Consider the following 10,935-nt stretch of genomic DNA (forward strand, 5'->3'; position numbering starts at 1 on the left):
GAACGATATTTATTGGAATAGGAGATTTATTGTAGTATATATTCTAAAGAATAAATTAAGCATTGTATAAAATCAACTATCTGAAAATTAAACTATATTGTAATTTTAAACAATATTATCAAATTTGAAAGTTAATGTTGTTTAATGATTATAATTAAAGAAATAACTGTTGTGTACATTTTATGCACAATAATTATAGAAAATAAGTAACACTAATAGTATAAACTTATACACATAAAAAAGAAATCATAGTTTAATTTGAGAAAAAATAATTATTTTTAGAAATAATTTTTTTTAAGAAACTCACCAAAAAAGCAAAATAAATAAATTGTATTTTAAAACAAAACATTAAAAAATGATGGTGGTGCATTAAGTTTTAATTTATTTTACTAAACTTTTCTTTTATTGCTGTGATGGACCAAATTTATTTTTGCTTCACAAAGCAACAGATCCAAGATAAATAACTCATCAGAGTTCAGATTTAGAGGAAAAAGAAAAGTTGTTTAATCTAATTTTGTTTGAACAACACTTCACTAATCACTTTGTCCAAATTCATGAATGAAAGACCACCAGATCTAGTGTCCTCCTCTGCCTTCTTCTTCAACTGCATCACCTTTTGCCTCATCTTCTTTCCTTTATCTCCCACCATCAATTCATTCACATGTTTCTCCACCTCCTTTCTCTTCACATCAGTGTCAATTTCAATCCCAATGCCCCATTCATTGCAAATATTTCTGCAGTTTGTTGGCTGATCACCAAAATATGGCCAACACACCATTGGCACACCAGCACAAATGCTTTCAATTGTTGAGTTCCATCCACAATGAGTCAAGAATCCACCAATTGAAGGGTGATTCAGCACTTGCTCTTGTGGACACCAGCTTGCAATTAGAGCTCTATCAGATATTTCATTCACAAACTCAGATGACAAAATCACTGAGCCACCAATCACAAGGTCAAGCCTAATGATCCATAAGAAGGGTGTCTTGTTGTTGGCCAAACCCCAAGCAAACTCCAAAAGTTTCTCTGGAGACATAACCGTGATGCTACCAAAATTCACATAAACAACAGAATTAGGTTCGTTGTTATTAAGCCATTCTAGCCACTCAGTATCTTCCTTCCAAAGATTGGAACCTAAAGATTCCAAATGACTATGTGGACTTTGATTTAAAAATGAAGGGAGAGGACCAATGGGGTAAACAGAAGGGAGCATAGAAGAGAGAGCCTTCAATGCCTCACTCTCAAGTTCATCAAAAGTATTTACAACAATAGCAGGGGCTTTGAGCACAATATCAGCCATACCAATGCAATATTCTACCATAAAGTTATTTCGATCTGTTGTCCTTATAAAGTCAGGTAGGTCCTTCAGTCTAAAGTTTTTCAAACCTAGAATCCAGTCTAGTTTGGTGTCCAAATACCCATTTGTCAAATAACTCTCATCTGCAATCATGATCACAAAGCCAATAGTTACAAGTTCCACATAAATACAAATGACCATTTTCTTCGTTAAAATGTATCCATTAGTTACAAATAGTAAAAAAGGCTAACATTGAAATAACATTTTCGTGAACTTTGTTACCTTCAGTTATTATTTCAATTCAAATTGTCATTCTGACTAGTCTTACCTGATGGATGCTATATAAAACTTCTCTAAAGAAAGAAAAGATAAAGTAAAGTATTATTTTCAGCTCAGTTTATCAGGAAAAACCAACAACTCATATCTCAGCAAATACATTATTTGTTATGCACATATACATAATATTGATTGTTGATATTACTTCAATTAGAGGAACCGGATCCGAATTACTCGTGTTGTTCATGCACTTTTTTAAAAGAAAGAGCTTTAAGGCATACCTTTGAGTGGTATTAGACCTTTGTCAGAAAGAGTACAGAAGTGCATAATAGACAATAAGGTGTTGGCACTGAGTGGTGAAAATAGAAGAATAGGGAGTTCTAGTTCTTGAGCAGCTTTTGTAGTAAAAGTCAAGCAACAATCAAAAACCAAGCAAGTAACTGGAGGTATATGGCCAACAATGGCAGAATCATTGAGTCTAGCAAGAAGTTCACGAAAAGGTAGGAGAAAGTTTTATCCCACTGTTTTACAAAGGGACACTGTGTCTTGAGTGACATTATCAGCTTCATCTGTGAGGGGAAGACCATCTGGGATTGTCTCAAAATGAAAATCTTGAGAACCATCAAAGGCTTTAAGACCCCTTGAGTTGAGCAAGCGTTTGTAGTTGTATTCAGTGTGGACAAAGGTAATGTGAAAGCCTCTAAGATGAAGCAACTTTGCTAATCCGAACAAAGAATTGATATGGCCTTGAGCTGGATATGGGATCAACACTGCATGTGGCTTTCTCTCTGCAGGGTTACTCATCTGCATTTCTTTCTTGTAGTGTGAAGAGAGAGCTTTGGAGAATGAGATACAATATGGATAAGCATGTGTTTTTAAGTGGGATGAACCAATATTTATATTCAACTCCTAAACCTGTTAACTACTGTGTTCTGTTTCCCATATGCCAAAACATAAAGTCAAAGGCTCTTTCTCAGTAGAGAATTTTCATCTTTCCCAGAATGGAAACATTGTTGCATAGATTATTTTTCTGCTTTGCAAATCAAAGTAATTTTCAGAGTGTGTTTATTTCAATCGATATAATATTTAAATTTATGGTTAAATATGATTAGTGTTCCCGCTAGGGAGATGGAACTAGAGAACTGCTGACTGACTTCGTTATCCTCCTTCCGGTCGGGCAGTCAGCTCGAACTTCAGTTTGTTCCTTTCACCTTAGCGCTACTTTTTCAGGTTCGTTCTATCCCAGGTGAATGCCAAATGGGGGTACCTGCAGAAGACACTCTAACGCTCCAGTCAGCAAAGAGTATTATTCGACCTTCAGTTGTTAGAGTATATTCACTAATGACGTACCATGTTATTGGAATGTGCGCTATTTATATTATTTTAATGGGCTTACCTTATTGGGCTGGATTAGTGGAGTGGATCGTACATAGGGGCGTACTACCTAGTTCTTAATGGTGGTTTGACTTTACTCTTGATTTGAGCATTAATGAGTTGGGTGTGTCGGTCGGCCCGCATGGACGTGCTGGGCTCGGTAAGCTCGATCATGAGGACCAAGTTATTAGTTCTTTGTTCAAACTTGAAATCTTTGTTGTGTTGGTAGTAAAATAATTAAAATGAATCATTGATATTAAACGAGTTTTACTTTATTTTGACATGACAAACGAGATTCTATCATTATTATATTATAATATCATAATATTTTTTCAGTTATAATTTATTTTTTACATGCATGAAAATTGAGATACTAAATTCAATTTTAATTTTATTTCTTTTATATAAAAAAGATTTAAAATATTTATATAACATATTATTATCAATATTTTTTTGTTTATATTAAAAATATCTTATAATTATAATAAGGAAATATTTATAATTAATATAAATGTAAATATTTATTATAAATATTAATTATAGTATTTATATTAATTATAAATATTAATTATCATTATAAGATCAATTTTAACATTAATGGATTTTATAATTATAATTAATATTTATAAACAAATATTATATTTATATTAATTATATATATTTATTATAATTATGTTATAATATTTATTATAATCATGTTATAATATTTATTATAATCATGTTATAATATTTATTATAATCATGTTATAATATTTATTATAATTATGTTATTATTTTTATTATAATTATGTTATAATATTTATTATAATTATCTTTTAATATTTATTATAATTATGTTATAATATTTATTATAATTATTTATAATTATGTTATAATATTTGTTATAATTATGTTATAATATTTATTATAATTATATTGTAATAAATTTTAATTAAGTTTAAAAAAGGTTTGCAACAGCTGTAGAGTCAAGTTTTGTGGGGTGAATGTGATAAGCACCCAAACTTTTAATGACTTTGGGCCTTATGTATCTTAGGTCTCTTTTCTGTTTGCACCAAGCCCAACACACATTTTATTTCTATCTATATTTATAATACATGGCTGCATTAAATGCAAGCAAGAATAGGAATATTCTAACACTTTACTTTACTCTTTTTTTTCTATGGCAAACCTAGGTGCCTTGTTCACCCTTAAATAAAACACAAAATCTCAAATATGGAATCAGATTTTTTTTATAGTTTATCGTAACGAGAGTTTGTTGAACTTACCAGGTCATTTGTTGACAGATCACTATCGGATCACCTATAATATATAGTTCCACACACGAGTTTGAGGGTCTCAGCGTAAGGAGTGTGTTGGAGATCTCACATCAAATATAGATAAAAACATTTCATAGTATAGAAGTGGGTGTAAACCTCACCTTATAAAACGGTTTTATAAGGTTGACTTAAGCTTAAATGTGAGGTTTACACCCACTTATATACTATGAAAAGTTCTTATCTCTAGTCGATTCGAGATTTCCAACACACCTCCCTCATGCCGAGACCTTCCAACTCATCTATCAAGTATCCAACTATGCATACCTTCTTTACCCTACGTTCTTGCTTATTTTTGGACAATCTCTTATGATGTTGCTAATTTCTTTCTCTTTATTCTTAGAATTCTAGATCATATTCACAAGTTGTTGCAGTTGTTCAAACCCAAAGACTTTCATTACCTATTCATTAAGAGTCTCTTCTTACGTAAACTTTTCTTTCTCAGTTTCATTTTTTTCATCCTTTTCAAAGGCATTTGTAGCGTAACTAGCTTTCTGTTTCATCCATGGTGGAAATCCATGCTTTGAATAACATTCGTCAGCCATGTGGTTTATCTTGTTGCAGAAAGAACATTGTTTTCCATAGTTATTTCCTCTTCCTCTTCCATAGTTGTGCCACTCATGATTGCCATTGTTGATTGTGTTGTTTGTTCTTTCTTGGTTCACGTTGTTTCAAGACCTCCGTGCCTATTCCCATGCTCTCATTGATGACTTTTTACGACAAGTGCACTACGTTGTCAAAAGTAATAATATGTCCCTAAGGACGAATATCGAACTCACAATGAACAATTGAATAATTAAGTAAAATATTCGCTAAATATAAAAGAGAATAATGAAAGTTTGTTGGAATTTGTTGTGATAACAATCATTAACAAGAAAACAAGGTAAAGAGTTCTTGCTTCAATTGGAAAAATAGGGATTGAATTTCATCTTTCCCACTCTTTTGTATTTTGATTAATCATGATAATATGGTGTCCTCCATAGAGCAAAAGCAAGGTATGTTAATTTTATTCCACCTCTTCTCCATTTGTTTCACACTAAGCGAATGGTAAAAGTAGGAAAACGAAGAACTCACCCAATAATTCCTCCAATACAGTCATAGAATTGCTATATTTCTGGAAAAAGTTTCTAGAAACTTATTCAATTCTATAATCTCGTAATCCCTCAATGCCATCCCCAAACTCCCACAACTATTGCCAATATAGGAATTCAAATTCTCAATCATCTTCGCTATAGCGTAAAACGCGCTCTTCGCACCATGGATTCTACCAATTCGGTTTTGTCCAAATACAGCATGTGCACCTGCTCCACGACAACCACACACTTGAGCAGGAACAGTTGCTCAAAGCTCAACCGGGACGTGGCCAAAACCCTAGCAAGGCCGCGACCCGAGCCGAAGAAGCGCTTCACTCTGGAAGCGGCGTTGAGCACTCGGATCTTTTAGACGAGAGTGGCGCATGCCGCAAGCCTGCCGTAGAGCACGGTGAGGCGTGCGATTTCGCGGTGGAAGTTGAAGTTGTCTGGCGTGGGGGTGAGACCTTCAAGGTCTCTGTGGAGATTCTAGCGACTTGAAATTTGGAGGGAGAGAGAGAGGAGATGACGTGGAAAATGAGTTATCGTTTTGAATTTATAATATTATAATATAATTTATACTAGAATTTTGTTTGTATGTTAAAAAAATTAATATATTATATTATTAAAGATTTATTTTAATCATTTACTCTGACTTCGTCTCCTTTCTTCTTGTCGTGCGGTCAACTCCTACCTTAGCTTGCTTCTTTTTCCTTCTTATTACGTCTTCGTCGCACTGCCTCTGATGAATGTTGAATGGGGGTACCTGTAGAAGACACTCTAACGCACAAGTCAACGAAAGGAGTATTCGACACTCGGAAGTATACAGTAATTAATGACGTACTTGCTCCTTAGAATGTGTGCTATTTATATTACCTATAATGGTTTTCCTTATTGGGTCAGGTTAAGGAGTGAGTCCGCGTTTAGGATTGCATTACCTAGTTGCTAATCACGGGATTAGGTTTGTTGAGTCTGTCTAGATGTAATAAGATTTATAAAATCGATTGGTCTACTGGGAATAGGCCTTGGGTCGGAGGTCCGCTAATGGGGCTGAGACTCTGGTTAGTCGTTCGGTCCACACCAATTCATATTGCAACACTCCCATGGAGATGCAGGGAGAAATCTTAGGAGTGTAAAATGCAATTGCCTAAGAGTGCTCTACTTGATTAGGTGCAATTATCAATTTCAACCTACACTCAATCTTTCATAAATATGATGAAAATGCTTCTATGGAATGACGAAAATTACCTTAAATGAAAAGAAATGAGAGTTAATAAAAAATACTAATGAACTTTTTTTTAACACATTTCTGAATTTAAATATTCATAACACATTTTTTAATTCCAGAAATTCATATCCATAATGCATTTTCAAATTTTGTGTTATTGATTTGAATATCTGGAACACATTTTTTAATTCTGAAAACTTTTTTTCAGAATATATTTTCAGATTTGGTTTTCCAAATTTGGATTTCCATAACACATTTTTTAAATATGGAAATTCTTTTTCAAATTGCATTTTCAGATTTTGTGTTTTGAATTTTCTTTTTTAAAATGTATTTTTTACGGTAGATATTTTGACTGTTGAATTATATTTTTTAAATTCTGGATTTTCAAATATGAAATAGAGGGTAATTTTAGAAATTTTGAAAGATAATAGGGTGCAAATTAAAATTGATATGGCGAAGGAAGAATTTGTCTCTGTAAAAAGTTTTTTATAGTTAGATTCAATTTAACTATTTTATATTTTTTTATCTATTTTTTTTTCTAACTTTAAAATGTACCAATTTTGTTCCTTTAAATTATATCAATAAAAGCTTAAGTAAAGTACTTACTTAACCAAAAGTAAAATTATTATAAAACTATAGAGACAAAAACTTTATAAGAACTAAATGCATATTTTATCCTACAAATTATCACTTTTAATTGAAAAGAAAACTATTACCCTTGAGATTATCATTTTTTTTTGTAATTTGATTAGTTAAGAAGCAATTATCCTTTTTATTAATAATTAAGTAATCAAATTAATTTAATTTTAATTAATTTTTTACTGTAATTAATTTGATTAATATTAAAAATATAAATGGTAACATAATTAATTATATTTTGAAAATACAAATTTGTATCAAAATTAATTTTGATTAATATTAAAATGTTTCTTTTTTAAAATGTAACTTGTGTTCCTTTAAAACAATTTAAGTTCAAAAACACTAAAAGAAAATCATGAAATAGAAACCAATTTTTAGAGACCAACATAATTAGTTACAATAAGAACTAAAATAGAGACCATTTTAGAAACTAAAAAAAAATTGGTTTCTAAATTAGTTTTTATTATTTTCTATTATTGTTAAATAGTTTCTAAATTGGTATCTAATTAGCAATTAAGGTTTTAACTACCAACTAAAGAAATTATAGTTTAATTTGAGAAAAAAAAATTAGTTTTATAAATAACTTTTTTAGGAAACTAAAAAAAAAGCAAAAATAAATAAATTATATTTTAAAACAAAACTTTAAAAAATAATGGTTGTGCATAATTTTTTAATTTATTTTACTAAACTTTTCTTTTATTGTTGTGATGAAGCTAACTTATTTTTGCTTCACAAAGCAACAGATCCAAGATAAATGACTCATCAGAGTTCAGATTTAGGGGAAAAAGAAAAGTTGTTTAATCTAATTTTGTTTGAACAACACTTCACTAATCACTTTGTCTAAGTTCATGAATGAAAGACCACCAGATCTAGTGTCCTCCTCTGCCTTCTTCTTCAACTGCATCACCTTTTGCCTCATCTTCTTTCCTTTCTCTCCCACCATCAATTCATTCACATGTTTCTCCACCTCCTTTCTCTTCACATCAGTGTCAATTTCAATCCCAATGCCCCATTCATTGCAAATATTTCTGCAATTTGTTGGCTGATCAGCAAAAAATGGCCAACACACCATTGGCACACCAGCACAAATGCTTTCAATTGTTGAGTTCCATCCACAATGAGTCAAGAATCCACCAATTGAAGGGTGATTCAGCACTTGCTCTTGTGGACACCAGCTTGCAATTAGAGCTCTATCAGATATTTCATTCACAAACTCAGATGACAAAATCACTGAGCCACCAATCACAAGGTCAGGCCTAATGATCCATAAAAAGGGTCTCTTGCGGTTGGCCAAACCCCAAGCAAACTCCAAAAGTTTCTCTGGAGACATAATCGTGATGCTACCAAAATTCACATAAACAACAGAATTAGGTTCCTTGGACTTAAGCCATTCAAGGCACTCAGTATCTTCCTTCCAGAGATTGGAACCTAAAGATTCCAAATGATTCTGTGGACTTTGATTTAAAAATGATGGGAAAGGGCCAATGGGGTAAACAGAAGGGAGCATAGAAGAGAGAGCTTTCAATGCCTCAGTCTCAAGTTCTTCAGAAGTATTTATAACAGTTGTAGGGGCTTTGAGCACACTATCAGCCATATCAATGATAGATTTTACTGTAAAGTTGTTTGGATCTGTTGTCCTTATAAAGTCAAGCAAGTCCTTCAGTCTAAAGTTTTTCAAACCTGGAATCCAATCTAGTTTGGTGTCCAAATACCCATTTGTCAAATAACTCTCATCTGCAATCATGATCACAAAGCCAATAGTTACAAGTTCCACATAAATACAAATGAACATTTTCTTCGTTAGCATGTATCCATTAGTTACAAATAGTAAAAAAGGCTAACATTGAAATAACATTTCCGTGGACTTTGTTACCTTCAGTTATTATCTCAATTCAAATTGTGATTCTGTCTAGTCTTACCTGATGGATGCTATAACTAATGCTATAAAACTTCTCTAAAGAAAGAAAAGATAAAGTAAAGTAATATTTTCAGTTCAGTTTATCAGAAAAAACCAACAACTGATATCTCAGCAAATACATTACTTGTTATGCACATATACATAATATCGATTGTTGATATTACTTCAATTAGAGGAACCGGATCCGAATTACTCGTGTTGTTCATGCACTTTTTTAAAAGAAAGAGCTTTAATGCATACCTTTGAGTGGTATTAGACCTTTGTCAGAAACAGTACGGAAGTGCATAATAGACAATAAGGTGGTGGCACTGATTGGTGAAAATAGAAGAATAGGGAGTTCTAGTTCTTGAGCAGCTTGTGTAGTAAAAGTGAAGGAACAATCAGAAACCAAGCAAGTAACTGGAGGTATATTGCCAGCAATTGCAGAATCATTGAGTCTAGCAAGAAGTTCACGAAAGGGTAGGAGAAAGTTCTCTATCACTGATTTAGAAAGGGACACTAAGTCTTGAGTGACATTTACAGCTTCATCTGTGAGGGGAAGACCATCTGGGATTGTCTCAAAATGAAAATCTGGAGAACCATCAAAGGCTTTAAGACCCCTTGAATTGAGCAAGCGTTTGTAGTTGTATTCAGTGTGGACAAAGGTGATGTGAAAGCCTCTAAGATGAAACAACTTTGCTAATCCGTACGAAGGATTGATATGGCCTTGAACTGGATATGGGATCAACACTGCGTGTGGTTTTCTCTCTGCAGGGTTACTCATCTGCATTTCTTTCTTGTAGTGTGAAGAGAGAGCTTTGGAGAATGAGATACAATATGGATAAGCATGTGTTTTTAAGTGGGATTAACCAATATTTATATTCAACTCTTAAACCTGTTAACTACTGTGTTCTGTTTCCCATATGCCAAAACATAAAGTCAAAGGCTCTTTCTCAGTAGAGAATTTTCATCTTTCCCAAAATGTTAACATTGTTGCATAGATTACTTTTCTGCTTTGCAAATCAAAGTAATTTTCAGAGTGTGTTTATTTCAACCGATATAGTATTTAAATTTATGGTTAAATATGATTAGTGTTCCTGTTAGGGAGATGGAACTAGAGAACTGTTGATTGACTTCGTTATCCTCCTTCCAGTCGGGCAGTCCACTCGAACTTCAGTTTTTTCCTTTCACCTTAGCGCTACTTCTTTAGGTTCGTTCTTCTATCCCAGGTGAATGTCGAATGGGGTACTTGCAGAAGACACTCCAAAGCTCAAGTCAGCAAAGAGTATTCTGTCTTCAATTTTAATTTTATTTAGTTTATATAAAAATTTTAAAATTTTAAATAATATATTATTATCAATATTTTTTTATATTAAAAATATCTTATAATTATAATAAGGAAATATTTATAATTAATATAAATCTAAATATTTATTATAAATATTAATTATAGTATTTATATTAATTATAAATATTAATTATCATTATAAGATCAATTTTAACATTAATGAATTTTATAATTGTAATTAATATTTATAAACAAATATTATATTTATATTTATTATAATTATGTTATAATATTTATTATATTTATGTTATAATATTTATTATAATTATGTTATAATATTTATTATAATTATGTTATAATATTTATTATAATTATGTTATAATATTTATTGTAATTATGTTGTAATATTTATTATAATTATGTTATAATATTTATTATAATTATGTTATAATATTTATTGTAATTATGTTATAATATTTATTATAATTATGTTATAATATTTATTATAATTATATTGTAATAAATTTTAATTAAGTTTAAAAAAGGTTTGCAA

At 31.3% G+C, this 10,935-nt stretch overlaps 1 protein-coding gene and 1 pseudogene across 1 annotated transcript; both read right to left on the reverse strand.

The window, feature by feature from the left end:
* Positions 1 to 428: 428 nt before the first annotated feature.
* LOC137836388 (7-deoxyloganetin glucosyltransferase-like) lies at positions 429 to 2,419 on the reverse strand (annotated as a pseudogene).
* A 5,570-nt stretch (positions 2,420 to 7,989) lies between these two features.
* On the reverse strand, positions 7,990 to 9,878 carry LOC137836389 (7-deoxyloganetin glucosyltransferase-like). Its single transcript, XM_068645116.1, has 2 exons — positions 9,356 to 9,878; positions 7,990 to 8,931 (listed from the first exon to the last, which is right to left on the reverse strand). Exons 1-2 carry the CDS (start codon positions 9,876 to 9,878, stop codon positions 8,000 to 8,002), a joined length of 1,455 nt encoding a protein of 484 aa, XP_068501217.1. The 3' UTR covers positions 7,990 to 7,999.
* Positions 9,879 to 10,935: the final 1,057 nt, after the last annotated feature.

Source organism: Phaseolus vulgaris, chromosome 4 (assembly GCF_000499845.2).
Source record: "Phaseolus vulgaris cultivar G19833 chromosome 4, P. vulgaris v2.0, whole genome shotgun sequence".
NCBI lineage: Eukaryota > Viridiplantae > Streptophyta > Magnoliopsida > Fabales > Fabaceae > Phaseolus > Phaseolus vulgaris.